The sequence below is a fragment of the Mangifera indica genome, chromosome 9, assembly GCF_011075055.1.
Source record: "Mangifera indica cultivar Alphonso chromosome 9, CATAS_Mindica_2.1, whole genome shotgun sequence".
Lineage (NCBI taxonomy): Eukaryota > Viridiplantae > Streptophyta > Magnoliopsida > Sapindales > Anacardiaceae > Mangifera > Mangifera indica.
Genome location: NC_058145.1, coordinates 12,849,877 through 12,868,186, shown reverse-complemented (window position 1 = coordinate 12,868,186; position 18,310 = coordinate 12,849,877). Strand labels below are relative to the sequence as shown.

General features: G+C 33.9%; 3 protein-coding genes across 7 annotated transcripts; 1 reads left to right on the top strand and 2 right to left on the bottom strand.

The window, feature by feature from the left end:
• Positions 1–4,118: 4,118 nt before the first annotated feature.
• LOC123226285 lies at positions 4,119–5,068 on the bottom strand. Its single transcript, XM_044650805.1, has 2 exons — positions 4,825–5,068; positions 4,119–4,684 (listed from the first exon to the last, which is right to left on the bottom strand). Exons 1-2 carry the CDS (start codon positions 5,066–5,068, stop codon positions 4,119–4,121), a joined length of 810 nt encoding a protein of 269 aa, XP_044506740.1.
• Positions 5,069–8,046: 2,978 nt separating this feature from the next.
• On the top strand, positions 8,047–8,775 carry LOC123225739 (uncharacterized protein Mb0911c-like). Of its 2 annotated transcripts, none has more exons than XM_044649877.1 (3): positions 8,047–8,199; positions 8,291–8,453; positions 8,535–8,775. In XM_044649877.1, the coding sequence occupies exons 1-3, from the start codon at positions 8,075–8,077 to the stop codon at positions 8,664–8,666; spliced, it is 420 nt and encodes a 139-aa protein (XP_044505812.1). In that variant the 5' UTR covers positions 8,047–8,074; the 3' UTR covers positions 8,667–8,775. The 2 variants fall into 2 exon arrangements, with proteins under 2 accessions (XP_044505812.1, XP_044505813.1); XM_044649878.1 differs by having other exon boundaries at positions 8,080–8,199; positions 8,254–8,453.
• Positions 8,776–8,928: 153 nt separating this feature from the next.
• On the bottom strand, positions 8,929–13,642 carry LOC123225737 (ubiquitin-conjugating enzyme E2 13-like). 4 transcript variants are annotated; one of them, XM_044649876.1, is made up of 6 exons: positions 13,482–13,642; positions 13,289–13,391; positions 11,776–11,873; positions 11,551–11,651; positions 10,889–10,966; positions 8,929–9,214 (listed from the first exon to the last, which is right to left on the bottom strand). In XM_044649876.1, exons 1-6 carry the CDS (start codon positions 13,528–13,530, stop codon positions 9,137–9,139), a joined length of 507 nt encoding a protein of 168 aa, XP_044505811.1. In that variant the 5' UTR covers positions 13,531–13,642; the 3' UTR covers positions 8,929–9,136. The 4 variants fall into 4 exon arrangements, with proteins under 4 accessions (XP_044505811.1, XP_044505810.1, XP_044505809.1 ...); XM_044649875.1 differs by having other exon boundaries at positions 13,158–13,391; positions 13,482–13,504; XM_044649874.1 differs by lacking the exon at positions 8,929–9,214 and adding an exon at positions 9,769–10,125.
• Positions 13,643–18,310: the final 4,668 nt, after the last annotated feature.

The following is an 18,310-nucleotide window of genomic DNA, read 5'->3' as shown; positions in this document are numbered from 1 at the left end:
TACCCATGGGGAGTACGAGTGTGGCAGATGACATATCGCTCTATATGCGATAACATCTCCCGAATTTCTATAGATTTCGGTCCGAAAAAGAAAAAGGAAAATCAGCTTAAGCAGTATGGCATTATGGGATTTCCATTAGCATTTCAGGTAATTATTATATTTATTAATTCAAACAAAAAATGAATGTTTAAAATAAAATTAGTTTAATATGATTGTAAATATATAAAATAGTCGATTTATATTGATATTGTAGTTTTGGATTTACGAGACGCTGGACTCGTTATTTCGATGGGTAGAGGAGTCGTCGTATGTGGGGGCCGCCCGGATGTTGAGATGGCACACGAAGGACATTCCGGGATGGGATTCTATCTCCGCTATCTTCACTGGAGATCCAGTAATTCAGTATTAACATATACTCTGGATATGACAATAATAAATACTTAAAATAAATATCTTGTAGGATGATGTTAATTTTCCATTAGATTTATCTCCGGTTGAGAGAGATACGGAGTGGTATGAGGATATCGTCCGATATATAGAGATGTCGGATAGTCGATCTTCTTCGACGTCAGGAGGTGCACCATCGAGTCCTCGTGACGTTAGTTCTCCGATCGTTGCTCCTCCTCCTGTTCATGCTTATGTTCAGCCCCCTCCCACGTGTCCGATCAGCGACCCTATCGAGGAGCTTATATCACCTGGTCCCGGGCCTAGGCCCCCTACCACCGAGCACATATCACCGGATCCCATGCTTAGGCCCTCTACCACTGAGTAGATATCAGATGATCCTCCTACCACTCCATCAGATTTCTCCATTCATCACTTTGATGCTGCATTGGCTCGATGGGGAAATCTTATCTTAGATCGACTTACTGGATTAGAGGCTAGGATGGAGGATAGGTTTAGTTGCATCGAGGGTAGGATGACTCTTATAGAGGATAGATTGAGTCGTATAGTGGATACGACGACTCGTACGGAGGTCAGACACTCTCATCACCACACAGACACTGTCGGACAGGTAAAAAAGTTAATATTTTATAAGATATTTCATCTATTTATATACGCAATCATATGTAATCTTATAATAATTGTAAATTATATTACAGCCATCTCGGGACGATGGTGACAGAGTATCGACAGGGGCTTTCACGTTCCCGTCTCCATCTCGATTATTGACTGTTGATATTAGCGATTATATATCATCGCATGAGGTTTTCTCGATGGCACCTCATACGATGGTTCAGGTAATTAGAACGTCATTTTGAAATAAATGTTATATTTGAATTATTTGATTATACATATATTAATCCCGTTAAATATAACTTTTCGATTAATTAATATTAATTGCTAATACTGATACAGGATGTCGGCGATAGATCACTTCACATGCGATCTTCTCCGTCGACGCCTTCTGTGATTATTCCGGTTCGTCAAACATAACTTATATAATATAATATCTCATTTACACATTTATAATTTGATTTATTCTAAACTTGTTACTATCGTCCTTTGTGACAGGGGCCTGACGTTTCTGCGGATGCACCGATTACGGATCACATTATGACGTCTGTTTCGACATTAGAGGTACGTACATTGTATAATGAATAGTTTGATATTTTTTGTTCAATAGTTTGATTTACTAATATTAAATGTTAATTTTGTCATAGGGTATTACCGATGTTGATCGATCACCACATGCAGATGCTCCGATTACGGATCCCATTGTGACGTCTGTTTCGATATTAGAGGTACGTACATTATATAATGAATACTTTGTTATTTTTTTGCTCAATAGTTTGATTTACTAATATTAAATGTTAATATTGTCATAGGATATTATCGATGTCGATCGATCACCACATGCGGATGCTCCGATTACGAATTGGGAGGAGGTTGAGGTGAAGTGCCAGAAATTTCTTCTATCATATGTTACATTTTTTAATTTCAATAGTTGTTTAACCTTTCTATCATGTTACAATAGGATCTTCGATTGATCTATCTCAACACTCCAAGCAAAGGAAAACAAGTGATCGATATTGTTTCCCAGGATGACGAGGTCACTGATGATGTTGTTGAGATCACTGCACACGAGGACCAGGAGCAGGTAATTGAATTTTCAAGAGGTTTAATAACTTATTTTCATTGAAATAATTTATCATTTTATTTAGTCAATTCATTTATTTGAATACAGTCGGTCTCGAAAGAAAATATATTCGATATAGCTTCACTTGCGGATTCTCCAGCTATGACTCCAGCGATGCAGAAGGTATTAAAAAGTTTAATTTTTTAATAAATTTATTAAATTCGCTTGTAATAATTTATTATTCATTTTACCTAATGTTTCATTTGTTTTGGAGTAGTATTTTCGCACAGTTCGTGGTAGGATTGTCAAGAAGGGACCCCTGATTCGTAGTCCATACACGAATCCTCTGAAACCACGTGGCCAACGAACGAGACCCGCTGTGCAGTTATCGAAAACCGAACGTGAGGAGGTTTTCAAGAAGTGGTATGCAGAGCCGAACATGTTCGAGAAACGTCATGTGTATGACATAGGTGTGCGAACCAAAATTGCGTTTTGGGGTACACTCATGAACACCTCTGGATGGTTGTCTGACGAGGTGAGTTCACTTTAACAAATGAATTTCGTATTTTGGTTATATAATCCTTTTATGAGCTGATGACGTGATATCTTCTGTTTTTTCAGCATGTTGATTCATTTTTAGGGTTACTACGTCGACGCCAGCATGACGATACTACGAATGTTCGACAGAATTGGATAACGGTTTTGAGTTGTTTTGTTGGATATATCCCTCATGAGTATGCGGCCTGGACGAGAGATCCAGATAGCTACCAGTTCCCTTCGCTCTTTACACGTATGGTAGATGCAGATTACCCACCTGAGTTGCATTTGCAACCTTGGGGTATGATCGATGAGGTTAGTAATCGAAGATCGAGTACATTTTCAAGAATAATCGATTAATATCTAATTACAATTATATCAACGTGTGTAGGTTTTTATCCCAATAAACTTTGAGAGTGCTCATTGGGTAGCAGGGGTGTTGGATTTGAAGGAGTGGAAGATTACGGTTTACGACTCCTTACAGAGTTTCACAGCTGACCCGGAGCTATTTAGGGAAAAGATGTTGGGATATACGTCGATGATACCACATTTATTAGCTGCGACATCATTTTGGGCTGATTCGCGTCGGAGTCCACGGGACGATCCATTTGCATTGCATAGGGTGGTGGATATACCGCAGCAGGCGCCCCTATCAGGTGACTGTGGGGTGTTCATGTTACGATACATCGAGTGTTTAGCACTTCACCGCTCGTTATGCTTTGAGGGGGAGGACTCGTTACACCTGCGCACTCGTTTAGGCATGCAACTATATTTTCAGGATATTGATTGACGGTTATTGTATATGTTATTTGTATTTGTATATATATTTCTTTATTCATTTCTATATATTTTTATTTATCTATATATTGATTCATTTATATGTTCAGGACAAATATATAGTTAAAAATACTTCATCAAAAAATTAAGAAATATTAAAATACTGTAGTTAAAATTAAATATTTGGGAAGAGTTGAAAAAGATAATTTGATAGTTAAGAAATTCATATAATAAAAAAAATAAAATAATATAATGATATATTATCTATATATTTTTTAATCGAATATGAGAACGAGATGTATAACAAAAAGGGCATTTATTTCATTATTACAACAAGTCATTTTCTTTTTTATTTACTTTTGCACAAATAAATTCGTCTTAATTGTTTAATTTATTTTTTTAATTAAAAATATCATAATAAACTTGTTACAGAAAATGTTAATGTTAATATTTAAAAAGAAAAAATTCTCAAAATTTATCAACGAAAAATAATATCAAAGTTTATTAAATATTGAGAATATCGAAGGATCTTTGTAGACTCAAAATAAAAAAATCAATATAAAAAAATAATATTCGCAGTAACAATCAGAAACATTAGGTTTACAGAAACAGGTACAAGTACAACATTTATATTAAAATTAACATTCATGAACATTAGAGTTACAAAAACAAGTAGAAAAATAACATTTATATTAAAATTAACAAGTACAAATAACAAGTGCATTTATTTCCCATCTTTCTTCTTTCTTCCTGAACTTGATGGTACAGAACTAGGTACTGGAATAGTGCTTCTGCAGTTTTGTCTTGTATGTCCAGGTTGATGACATCGGCTACAGATTAGTTGTTCAACAACCTCTCCTTGAGAAGGCCGTCTGTTTTTATTTGCTGGACGTCCTGCACGACGACGATGCACATATGGTGGGTGGATAACAGCTGCCTCCTCCGGATGAACCCACTCTGACTGATCTCCCAATGGATTGACTGCGTCTGCATAAACTGTTCGATAAAAAGCTGTGCTGTAGTATGAATGCACCCATTGAAGGTAGGTTGTAAGCTTCATATATCTGACTACAGCAATAACGTGCATGCAGGGAATCTTTGATAATTGAAATTTTCTACAAGTACATGTATGCTCCGTCAGGTCTACCAGGGTATCATATTGGCATTGGTCACTACCAAGAACCTGGTATCGCTCAGTTGTTATAGGACGCACTTCTAAGTTCGATGACTTTCGTACACGTTTTGCGATCTTATCTTCAACCCAAGGTGTGACTGGACTGGTACAAGCATCTGTAAATCATATAAATATAAATTAATCTGGTTAGTAATCAAGTATAAGTTTATTAACACATATTTATAACATAGTATAACAGTGAATATGAACTTACTAGCATGATTTCTTCTTTCATAAAACCATCGCTGTAATGTACCTCTAATGAACTCGATCAGCATAGTAATAGGTAAACCTCGAGCATGTTTGACTAAGGCATTAAATGACTCAGCAATATTGGTAGTCATTACATTGTACCTATGCCCTGGAAAATATGCTCGTGCCCATCGATCAAAACCCACTTCATACAAGTTTGCAGTTGCCTCAGGGTGCAAACGGGACAGTGACTTCATGACCTGTTGGAATTCAAATTCAGTGTACGCCTTGGCTGCTTTCCAATACATCCATGCGACTTTAGCATTCTTTTTGTACTTGGACCGCATGTTACAATGGAGATGGTGACAACAATAACCGTGATGCACACCAGGGAAAACTTCAGCCAATGCAGAAAATATGTTGACATGTCGATCTGAAATGATGGCCAACTGAGGTACCTCACCAATACAATCTCGCAACTTCGTTAAAAACCAGCACCATGTGTCATGATCTTCCCTGGGACCAATCCCAAAAGCAAGCGGATATATTTGATTATTTCCATCTAATGCTACAACAATAAATAGTTGACCTAGATATCGACCCTTTAAGAAAGCAGCATCAATACAAATAACCGGTCGAATATGATGTTGAAATGCACGGATACTACAACCGAACGCCATGTAAAAGTATTTGAATCGATCCTCCTCATCCGTTAGTATATGTGTCACCGTCCCCGGATTACAACGCTTCAAATTAAGGCAATACTCTGGCAGCAACATAAATGACTCTTCTGGTGTCCCTCTCAATGATTGAAGTGCCCAATTTCTCGCCCGCCATGCTTGTGCGTATGATATATCAATTTTATATCGGTCGGCGATATCAGCAATGATCTCCTTCGGTCGATAAATACGATCAACTAAAATGAATTTGGTCCTCAAAATCTGCCCCAAAGCTCGAGCACCTCCTTGCCTATGATGAGGTAATATCTGATTTCTGCAACATGTGTGATAGTTATCCAAACGACGTAATTCAAAGCTATCAGTTTTTCCCACCCTTACTGCCCGTGCACGCCATTTACATTCTTTGTTACGACATTCAAGAACCCATCTAAGCGTGTCTGATTTTTTCACTCTAAATTGATATCCCCTACGAAGTGCGTCTTGAGTTATCGCATCAATCACATGTTGTTTACTAGGAAATAATGTACCAACTTTTGGAGAATCAGTATCCGTCGATGCTTTAGAGTTTCTAGATGTAGATGGTTGATCAGGAAAAGGTGGTAACCAATGAAATGTATCAGTAAGAACATTCCCACCAGTAAGATTTATTTCTGGAAAATAACTCGTACCTCCAATATCGTTATTACCATAGGTCTTCTCTTCAATCTCTGGTTCTTCGATTGGAATATTATGTTCAACCTTTCCATTAAATTCACTCCAGTCTGAAAAAGTTGCTTCACCCCCATTAAAGAATTCTTCTGCGTGATACAATGCATCAACGTTAACTTCATTTATATGTGTAAAATCTTTCTCTAAGAATTCTTGTTTTGGATTGATCTGGATATTTTGCATCTCTTCTACACCAATAGTTTGATTTTCTGGATAACTGCTCGACTCACCACCTTGAAAATCTTCATTCGCTTGTTGAGTCTCGTAACTATCATCAGTAAATGTAGTTATAACAAATACTAGAACACATTCTTTGAAGAGGTTAGATAGACCGTTAAGAACTTCAACATCTTCATCATTCGAAATTTCTATCGGAACACCGTCGTCGAGATGCCTCGGTTTCATGCTTAACTGAATGTTAAATATCCGTCGATCTATATTACACTTGTCGCTCACTATTTCGATTAATTCTTCGAATGATGTGTGTTCTGGAATTTTAATCAATTTCCTATTACCTCCAACATATTTTATAACATTATCACCCTTTTCTATCCAATTTCCCCCATATCTAATTGAAGCATATCCAGCCATTTAGATTAATCCTACAATAAAATATATAATCAACATAAATAATACGACTGAAAATAATATTTACATATGTCTATTACATAATTATTCCTATTCCATAATTCAATTATATATTGTGACTACTTAAATATATCATATTTTGTTATTAAACTTTAACAAATAATAATTTAATTTAAAAGGATAGTTTTGGTATTTAAGAGGATATTTGGGGCATTTTCGTTAAAAAATTTTAATATAAGGGTATTTTTGTTAACTCCTAAAATTTGAGGGTAAATTGTATATTGCCCAAATCAAATATATAATTAACATAAATAATACGACTAAAATAGTATTTACAGATGTCTATTACACAATTATACCTATTTAATACTTCAATTTAACAAAATAATATTATTAAACATATCATAATAATTTATTATATAAAATATCATATATAATTACATTATTGATAAAATAATAACGATTGAAGTAATATCATGTTATCTTATACTACTATAATATTTAAAACATAACCTATCTAATTTTTATTATTTTACATATTACATACAACTATAATTTATTATATAAAATATCACATATAATTGCATTATCAATAAAATAATAACGATTAAAGTAATGACAGGGATAAATACCTCGTAATGACGAACTTTTCTCTTCACGCCCGAAATCTTAAACACGAACTTAATTCCTCTCTTCAGAAATCTCTCTCAGATATGTTAAAAATGAAGGAAGATATGTGGTTTATATAGAAATAGAGGAAGGGCAGTTTCGGTATTATTTTGGGGCATTTTGGTTTAAATACTTTAATTTAAGGGTATTTATGCTTTGACCCCAAAATTTATGGTAAATTTGTTTATTACCCTTAAATAAAATAGTAATTAAATTAGAAGGGTAGTTTTGGTATTTAAGGAGATATTTGGGACATTTTCGTTTAAATACTTTAATTTAAGGGTATTTATGCTTTAACCCCAAAATTTGGGGTAAATTATTTATTACCCCACAAAAAAGGGCATTTATTTAAATTTCCCAAAATAAAATCCAGTTTTTTATATTTATAATATTTAAATAATTTGTACATAGGATGGTAATAATAATAATAATATCTACCGAAAAGCCAAAGTTGCAAAATAAATCATGAAAATAAATTTTATTTACTAGAGGAAATCCAGTTAAAATAGATATGACAGGTGGCAGTCGCTCGCTTGCTCAAGCCATGCATGAACTCCACGTTCGACTGAAGCATCCACAACACGTGTAACGGCCATATCAATTGAAAGCAGAACCTTCCACAATATAAGCAACTTAATTTTAACTCATCGTCCACAATTAGAAGAACCAATGGCGTCAAATCTCAGTCCAGCATTTGCCTACACAGTTGTGTACGTGAAAGATGTTGCAAAATCAGTGGCTTTTTATGCAAAGGCCTTTGGTTACAATGTACGCCGCGCAGATGAATCGCACAGGTACAACTCAATTTCAAATTCCGCAAGTACCAACATTTTGCTTTGTTTTGCCAGATTTTGTTTTTTTCTTATCAATTATATCAATACTTAGATGGGGAGAACTAGAGAGTGGACAGACGACGATTGCGTTCACTCCGGCGCACCAACACGAGACCGACGACCTGACTGGTTCGGTCCAGACTTTCAAGTCCGGCGGTGTGCGGCAGCCGGTTGAGCTTTGCTTTGATTATCCAGACGTTGATGCTGCATACAAGGTATATGTTTTAGACTTGAATGTTGTTTCGCGTTTGAACTAATGGCTCACAAGAATTTGTTGTTAATTTTGATTAAATCAGAAGGCGGTGGAGAATGGCGCAGTGGCAGTGAGCCAGCCAGAGAATAAAGAATGGGGGCAGAAAGTTGGGTACGTTCGTGATATAGATGGGATTGTTATCAGAATGGGTAACTACGTCCAAGCACAGAAATAGGCTTGAAGGTTTTGAAATTGAGAAAATTTCAACATTTTAGCAAATAAAGAATGTAGATTTCACATGCCTCATTGATGAGAATTTATAAATACTCTGGATTTATCTACCATTTTTGTTTTCAAGTTCTGATAACAAATAACAAATGATAACTCTGATCAACCCAAGCAAAGACTTTGCATTACCGTTCACACAGAAAAAAAGTCCATAGGTGAAGAACCAGAACAAAGGTAAACAGATGACATAGAATGAATAAGACTATACAAGAAGAACGACATTTTGCATCAAATTTATAAACCAAAACGCTTTTGAATACATAAATGATTTGGATATTACAGAGCCTTGACCATACATAAAAAAGTGAAGGAGATGCATCATTTCTAGGACTCCCCAGCATATATTAACCCAGTTGAACCAGCTCCCCCACACAATAGGTCAAGACATTAGGTTAAGAAAATGCGCCAGCAGTCGGTTTATAACGTTTCTTGCGATTTTCTCACACAGCGGCTAACCTTTTTCTTGAAATCGTCTCTGCTTTCTCTCCATTCCTTCTGCAAATAAAAACCCAATATATGTCTCACGAAACAAGAGATTAAATTAATACCACAGCCAACTTTGCCACCAACCATGAACTCCAAATTATGTACACAAACAATAAACACATATTTATGCACAAATGAGAACAAGTCATCATATAAATGAATGATTTTGAATTAGAAATAAATTAACACTCAGTCACATGGTGAACAAGTTATCATTTATTCACAAATTTGTGAACACTGTTTGCGCTACTCATGTCAATAAAAGGAATTGCACAACATACACGAAGCAATCATTAAACTTATAAAGATTCATCCATTCTAGGAATTGAAATGGGATCATGATTAAAATGCCCCAAGATAATCAGGCATCATGATAAAGGGTTGTCACATGTGCATAACACGACTCCCAGCTCAAAAAGGTGTAAGAGATTCCATAAACAGACAGGGTCTATCAAAAAGAACCATTATATCATACATTATGTTGGATATTAAAAATATAACTTCATTAAGCAAATCTTAAGGAGGAAAAAAAGATCCTCCCACAAGGGAAAAGAGGGGAAACAGAAGCAAAAAGAACCAATGGATACATACTTGAAAAAGAAAATACTGTTAAAATAAAGTGCATAGTAGGAGCACATAACAAGGCATCATGAAGACGTAGCTTGGAAGAAATCCCAATTGAAAACCCAACGTTATAAAGAATCATTAATAATACTCCTCTAAAACAACAAAAATTCCGTTAAGGCTCACAGTTAAGAAGAAGCAAGCTTCTAAATTTATGGATCAGAGAATAAACTGCTCAAAATGGCTTCATCAAACGTTTTTAAAATGGCAAGTTTCTTCTGAAGTTCCATGAAAAACACTCCCCTAACAGCATCATCTGCTTTTGCTGAAGAAAGAACTAAATACCATCTGAAACACTGAAAATGGATTTTTTGCAAAAGATATTTACCACACAGCAATGCCATTTCTGAGGTGGACTAACAAATAACAAAAGTTATAATTTTAATCAGGAAAATTGTTATCTCAAGCAATTTCACATATATGGTAAACAATCAATGTCAACAATTCAAGTTAATATCTGAATAGACAGAATGGCAGGCACTTAGAGAAAATTAATGTGAAGCCAAATATGCACACCAAAGAAGAAATCATCAATTGATTTGTTTTGTTTCTTTTAACTATGATTGTACACCATAATACCTTCCTCCAGGTGATCCAATAACTTCCAAGATGCTTAAAATATACACAACATATATCAACAAATTTAAAAAATAAATTGACCAATGGAACAACAATTAAATTCAGTTCAGATCTTCATTCTCAAGAAAATCAATCGAAAAAACAAAATAAAGATATTCAATAAAAAATTAACTCAATTTTAGGTTATAATGTTGTGAGCTAAATCCTCTCTAACCATAACAAAATTAATCGTCCCATTCAAATGAACTTAAATTAATTGTTTCAACATATAATCCACCAGGTACAAGTTTGACTCACCATTGTCATGTTGGCCACTTAAAAGTTCATATGTCTACAAATCAAGAAATTTCTAACTATTCATGCATGAAAAGATCATGGAAATCAGACAGCTGTTGAAGAAGTAAAAAGGTGATCATTTTAAGGGAGCAAAGTAACCAAAACTGAAATATTTTAATGTCAGGAAAACCAAAGATCACTTACAGCGGCTTCAACATTTGCAGGAGATTCGTCATTAGGACTGGAAAGCATTGATATGATACTCAAAACAATACTTTCAACCTATCCACACACAAGAATTCAAACATTAGTGAGTGATCATAGTCCAAAAGTGACGTATAATAACAGGAAAAACACAATAATTTGACGATTTATTAGATACCATTTAAGCTTATGCAAATGACAAAACCATTTGGACCAGACTATAAGCCTTTAGATCCAATCTTAATCAAGTGCTCCCTTTTCAGGAAATTACAGATAGCATAACCATAACCATATGCTATGTGCTCTGTTTAATTTGGTTTCCCTTTCAAAGTAAAAAGAACAAACTAGTGTTGGCTATACCCTTACATTCATATAATGCAATATGAGGCTGTGTTCACTAGTTCTACAAGCCTTCAACAGTTTCACCTCCTCACTCTCCCATATAACAAAATTTAAAAAACAAAACTCCAACTTTGTTTATACTAGATATAATTTTCATCTGTTTGTCCAGTCATCTTTTATTTATATCAGTAAGACTATACCAGAAAAGTTGTAATTTTATGCTAAATGTCACATTTTTTCCACATTCAAATATACACACATTAACCATGAAAGCAAAATCCTAACTGAAGGCACACATAACAAATATATAAAAGACATACAGTATGGACAGGCATCCAGCGCTCACTAGCAAGCTCATAGCCGTTAGGGTCATCGCCCGGAGGATGAAGAATTGATATGCAAACACGCCCATCAGGATATACTGGAGTTCAGTAAGCAAAGAAACACACACACACAATCACACAAAAAAAAAAAAAATCAATTCAAGCAATGATCCAAACACCAGTCAAAGATTGACTGTACACTTATTATAAAAAACAGCTGACCATTAGGATGCCAAATCTCTGTGGTAAACTTCACTGTAGGAGGGCTATTAGGATAATTTGATGGAAAGCTCATAATGGCATTGAAAAATCCCCCCTCACTACATTTACAATAAAGAGCATACATATGAAAATTCATTCCTTGAAACAAATATCACAGACAATGCTGTTCATAAATGTCACAACCACACATCCAAAGAAGCAAATTCTTACCCAGTAATCAAGAAATCAAGTTACATTGCTTTCAACAAAAATATATAGCTAGAACCTATGAAACCACTTAATCAAATAAATAACAAACATTCAAAATTTTAGTGGTCAACAATATGTTGGAATAACTGGGCATACATTAATTAAATTTTTTGATCGTTTAATAAAACCAGATGAATGTTTAATCTAGAAAGAATTTATTTTATGGGCTTGATCTAATCATTTAGAAACAGGTCGATACATTTCATATTATGGGTATTAATTTGGATTACAAGTGTGGGCTAATGAAAGTTATTGGGCTTTTGATGAGAGAACCCAATTAACCTTTTCATTTAGTAACATATAAAAAAAAGGCAGAGGTCCCCTTCTCTACTTAATAAAAATGCGTAATGTTTTGGCACCTCTTCTGCATAATGTATTCTGTAACTGGGAAGGAAGAACTTTGCTCAAGGATTGACAATCGATCCTTTCTGCATCAATTTTTTTCAACAAATGGCACAAACAAGTTTGTCTTAGTTCCTAATTTATGAATATACATGATTTTGTAGCCTACAGTGATTAAACAAAATTGGAGCAGAATCATTATGTTCAGTGATTCTGCAATTAGGTGTGTAATTATGACTTTGCTTACACAATAGCCTTAAAGTCACAGCAAGTCACGCACATCCTGTATAGTCTCTCTACATGACAAAACTACTGATTTCATGATCCTCCCAAAAAGTTTCAAATGAATTAATTCAGAATGAAAGTCACTTCAGATAATAGAACTTGAACTGTTAACGTTCTCCTTCCTTTTTCAATGTTATGATACAAGGGCATGAAATATCTTAAAACCAATAAGTTCATTTGATTGTTCTTAGTATCAAAACTAAACCCAAGTTCATGCTAAACAATATCTCAAATATCAACCATCTATAAAACCGTGAAACTGCAAAAGCAAATTAATAAAGTTACACTCCCGTAAACAGCAGCTACATTAATCAAGATTTGAATGCCAAATAAACTAGAATTCTTGACACCAAATTATTTCACAAACCGTCAATAAGAATAACCTTATAACACTAACAAGAACCAGCTATATCCAAAATTAACAGTAAAAAAAAAAAAATAGAGATCCAATTGCCACTAAACCAAGTTAAAGAACAAAAAAGAGAAAGAGAGAGAGGAGAGAGTACCTAATCTTAGCAGTTGATCCCATCTCATCAAACACAACATCCGAATTGAAACAAAACCCACATATAAAATAAAATAAAATAAACTCTTGAAACAAAATCATGAAGCAAATTAAAGAGCTAAAGGCACATACTAAAGAGTATCTGGTGGTCCAATAATTGTAACACTCCATTCATATATATTAGTCTCATCCACCAAGCCAGCCGAGAACCCAGCAACGGGGTTCTTACAAAGATCTGCACACACAGTAACTGATCAATCAAAATCCAGCAAAAACAACATCTTTAATCTTAATAAACCGAATCGGTTTCTTTGACTGATGGTACCTTTAAGTTGTTTTTGAAGGAGGAGGCTTGCTTGAGATGATGCCGCCATGGATTTTTATCCAAGGAAACTGAGAGAGCCGAAATGGCCTTGAAAATTTGTGAGACAAGAAAAGATAGATATCAAAGCGGCAGATGTTGAAATTTATAGGTACAGCTCGGACTCGGGTGGGAGTTTTAATCGTCTGCGAGTACTTTTGTTAATAAAAACCAATTGTAAGAGGCCACATATGCTTGAATCTTGGATGGGTCAGTGTAGAGATGCCAATGGGCCGGGCCGGACTGGCTCTAGCTCGGTCGATCGAGCTAATGGGCTAGGCTAGGCCCTAGGTTCATACAATATTAGGCATTTGAATCGGGTCAGTCTATTAATGTGTAAAGACCCAAAACTTGTCGTTATATATAGAGTCAGACCGATTTGATTAATTTAAATGATATTTTAAAAAAATTTAATTAAACCTTTTAAATACAAATTATTTTTCAATTATTAACATCAATGACAGGATCTTGAATATTTTATTTATAATACTTTATTTATAATGAAAAAATATCATAATTTGAATTAATTTATATAAAGAAAATTAAAAAAATTAAAAAAAAATTAAACAAGTTGAAGATGGGCTTCTCCCATAGGTCTAGTTTATGTGTTCAACAGCAAGTGTCATTGGCTTTTGCCCCCTGTTAGGGTTTAGGGTTTAGAGTTATTAATGTTTCTGTCTTGTGTCAGAGAGAAACATCAGTCACTTTTATCACAAATAATTAAATATTTTTTTATACAGTATTTAGTTAGATTGGATTAGCACATACACTTAGGAACATTTGATTTGAGTAATATTTTATTACTAAAATATAAAAATTACTTTGAAAATAAATTACTTAGAAGATTACTGAGTATAAATAATTATTATAACATTTTATATTCGTATAATAAAAAATTATTATAAATAATTTTATTTTTGATAAATTAAATTAAAAAATAAAAAATAAATTACCAAGATAATTTTAAAAACTCTAATCAAATGTCTCTTTAATACTAAAGCCGTAAACCTGGTGCAACAGACCTATGAGCTTAGACGAATATGCTACAGTATTGGATCAGATTTTTTTATGCTAGACGTCAGGCTTGTGTTTTAGGTCAAGATCCAATCAACTTGTCTACGTTTGTGGGCCAATGGTGAAAGAAAAGATTGTTTTTTATTTTTACGCAGGCGGTGCGTTTTTACCGTTTTGATTTGTTAGTGCGGTCCAATACAAAGGAAGAGGGGAAATAGAATTAGCCATTGTCGCAGGGCGTTATGGCTGTGGGGCGGGCACTTTAGATCGGTTTTGTTGACGGTTCGATTTGATTTAAAAATTTAAAATAAAAAACAAACAAATTATGCTTTCATAATCTCAAGAGTGTTGCTTTGATAAGCTATCATTAGTTGTTTGGGAAGTGTGTCGCTTTGATAAGCTATCATTAATTATTGGGGAATTCTCTATTATGGGGTCATCTGTTTTCAGAATTTATAGAGTACCTTTTATTTTCTTATGTGTTATATTTAAATTTAATTTCAATTTTAAACCCTTTTTCATTTCATATGAAAATGACATTATTATTTGATATTGATTTGATAAGAAAATTTTGTTTGCCTACATGGACACTAGATAAAAACAAAATATAGTCTAATAGGTCACTATCTTTAAGCTAGGGATTTATACCTGTATGCTAGATTGATCCATGTATAGAAAATGTGTCTGATTCCAGAGTGATTTGTTGTCTTTCATGTGTCATAATGTGAGTTTGGTCAAAAATGACTTTTAACGTATAACAATAAGTATAATTTAATTTTGTATGAAAGAGATATGAAATTACTTTTTTTTCGGTGCTAGAGATTATAAATAATAAGTCGTTTTTAACATGGTTCGACATGTTATTTGAAACTCTATATCCATAATTATGTTATTAATATATTTTAGTGAATCTTGGCAGAGTTACAATTTGAATGATAAAAAAATTATCATCTTCGCTTTCTATACAATCTTAAATTTATAGGATAAGAAATTATGGTTACATGTGTAATCGAAAACGAAAATTGTAAATGAATCTTGATAATTTTTGTTATTTTTGAGTGATCATGTGTTCCCTAAAAGGAAGAAGAGTGAATGCACACTAATTGTATTTGAAAGTATCATAGAAAATGTACCTATGATAATAAAAAACAACAATTGTATATTTGAGGAGATCATGATAACGGGGATAATGGTTAAATCTTATACTTGTTGCTATCCTTGAATGTGAAGGTTTCTACCCACATTTTGGGTAGAAACTACACATAGATTATGTATTTGATCGTTGATCATACAACTTGTCACTATTCATTTCTTAGTAAAGCTGAATTCAAAACAAGTTTGTACGAGTTTAAAATGAACTTTATTTGAATAAGTCCAAATATGAACATAAGGTAAATGAATACGAACTCGAATATGAGTTGGGGAGTAAAAGGGAAAACAAATTCAAGCACGAACCCAAATAGAGGTCGTGCTTGGCTTTTATCATGAAAAAAAAAAAATATTGTCGTTTAAGGGAGCTTAACTGAACATCTTGTTTGAACTCGATCCAAGTCTGGCCTATCTACACAAACTCCAGTCAATTGCAAGTCTATCACAAACTCTTAAATCATGAAGCAAGCTGAATACAAATCGATGTTTCTCTATGCGCGACAAGGTAGAGTTAAAAACGAGTCAAGCCTACCTAAAAATGAGTTTCACCTTATTTGGGTTTGGTTTGATTCATCTCGAATCAACCTTACTTTTTAGATATCAAATCTATAAGTTTGACAAATAAAGAATTTTGATCGCACACTAGATTGAAACCATTGCGGTGGTCTATTATTAACAACTTAACATCCTCAAAATACCTTATATATTTTCAATAACTAGAGTAAATTACATTGAGGTTTGTTGTTGTTTTGTATCCTTTTACCAAATCTTTTGCCATTTAATAATAAATAATTAAATCTTCAACCACAAAATACCTAAAATTGGCATATATATTTTTATACTATCATTATTATTTTATTCCACCTCATGTGAAACTCTCCTTTATTTTGCTTGTGCAGGCTCGAACTCTAAAAAAGGAGAAGCAAAATAAGAAACAATGACTCTTAGATCAACTTGTCTCAAGCCAAGCCAATGCAGGAATGGTAACACAAACATGAAACTATTTCTTCTCCAATAATGATTGTAACGATAAGGCTTCTCATGCATTATAAAGCAAGTCGAGAGCTTTTGCCGTCTATCATTTATGGAAAATTTATCTTTATATTCATGCAGTTCATGTTTGTGATAAGGTTTCTCATGCAATTCATGTTTGTGAATTGCAGAAATTAAATGGTAACCCAACTGTAGCAGAAAGCATGTAGGAGCTCTTTCAGGCAGGGCAATGAGGAAGGAGAACCCGCGACTGTCCCAAATAGACAGTCAAGAAAGACACTAATCCCCGGCCATGGTGACAAACAAAAGTTGCCCAGTTTGTCAAATTAATAGCTAAAAGTGATATATTCAAAATTAACCAAAAAAAAGACTTAAACACACTAGGATGGTACTGTCACAAATGCATCATATCACACACCTGCCAACAAATGTCACGGACGACTCAATACATAAGCAGGCAGTGAAGCGGCAATTGAAAATCGAGATGTTGCTTTAAAAACCCCTGTTGAAAGCATTTTCAGATTAAGGTGAAAATTTGCTGATCCCAATAGTAAGACATTATTAAGAATTTGCTAGCGTGATACATTGTATAGAAATACATAACAAAGGCGGCACAACCATTTTGGGACTTCTGCTTCTCCGATCTTATCACTTCTTTGATTTCATCGCCACCTCTACAATCTTCGGTTTGCAGTAGTTGTAATTCCTTGGATTAGTATTAGAGAAATAAGTGATGTTAACCCTATTTTATATTATACTATGTAACAACATAACTCTTTTATTAGAAAAATTAACGTTTTACTTTGATAGATAAATGGGAAAAACAATTTTGCAATCTTAAAAATAAAAAATGTTGTCTCATTAAAGTTTGGATGAAAAATGGATCCTTACAAAAATATTACTTGCCAAAACAACAAGTGTTGTAAATCTGATACCAAGGAGGGATTCATCGACTTGAAAACCACACAATCTCATGTCTAGTGTTGGATTCGAACGAAGATGAAGAGGAACGGTTTTTGTTTGGGATGTCTTCGTTTGAGACGAAGACAAAGATAATCGGAGAGGGAAGGGAGAGAGACCAAGGGGAGAGATAAGATAGAAGCTAAGATGGTCGATGGTGAGAGAGGGCAAATCGACGTTAAAGAGAAGAATAATAAATCTTAGAAGAGTATTTATCACTTTTCAAATTTTAAGTTAGAAAAAAATTGTAAAATTTTTAAATATAAAAAAAAATGATCAAATTTTAATTTTTAAATTTTTTTTAAATAAATGAGGATTTTATATTTAATCTTAACTAAAATTTTTAATAAATATTTAAAATTTTAAAAATTAAAATATAAGAGTAAGTTTTCATTACACCTCGCGTGGGGGAATAAGTCTTTTGGCCTCAACAAAACACCAATTCAGTGCTTACAAACTATTACTACCACAAACCATTCACGTGAAAGGCACTGCATAATACGAAATAAAAATATGTAAAGTTTTGAGAGAAAGGAACCCGTCACAGGTAGGCCTTTTCGAATGTGTGCATTGCATAGGCTTACCAAACATAGATCACCCTTCATCTACCCTCATTTCTGCTCAATGTCAGTCCTCTCCTCAGGGATTCCTGTCCTTCTGCTTAATAAACAACTCAA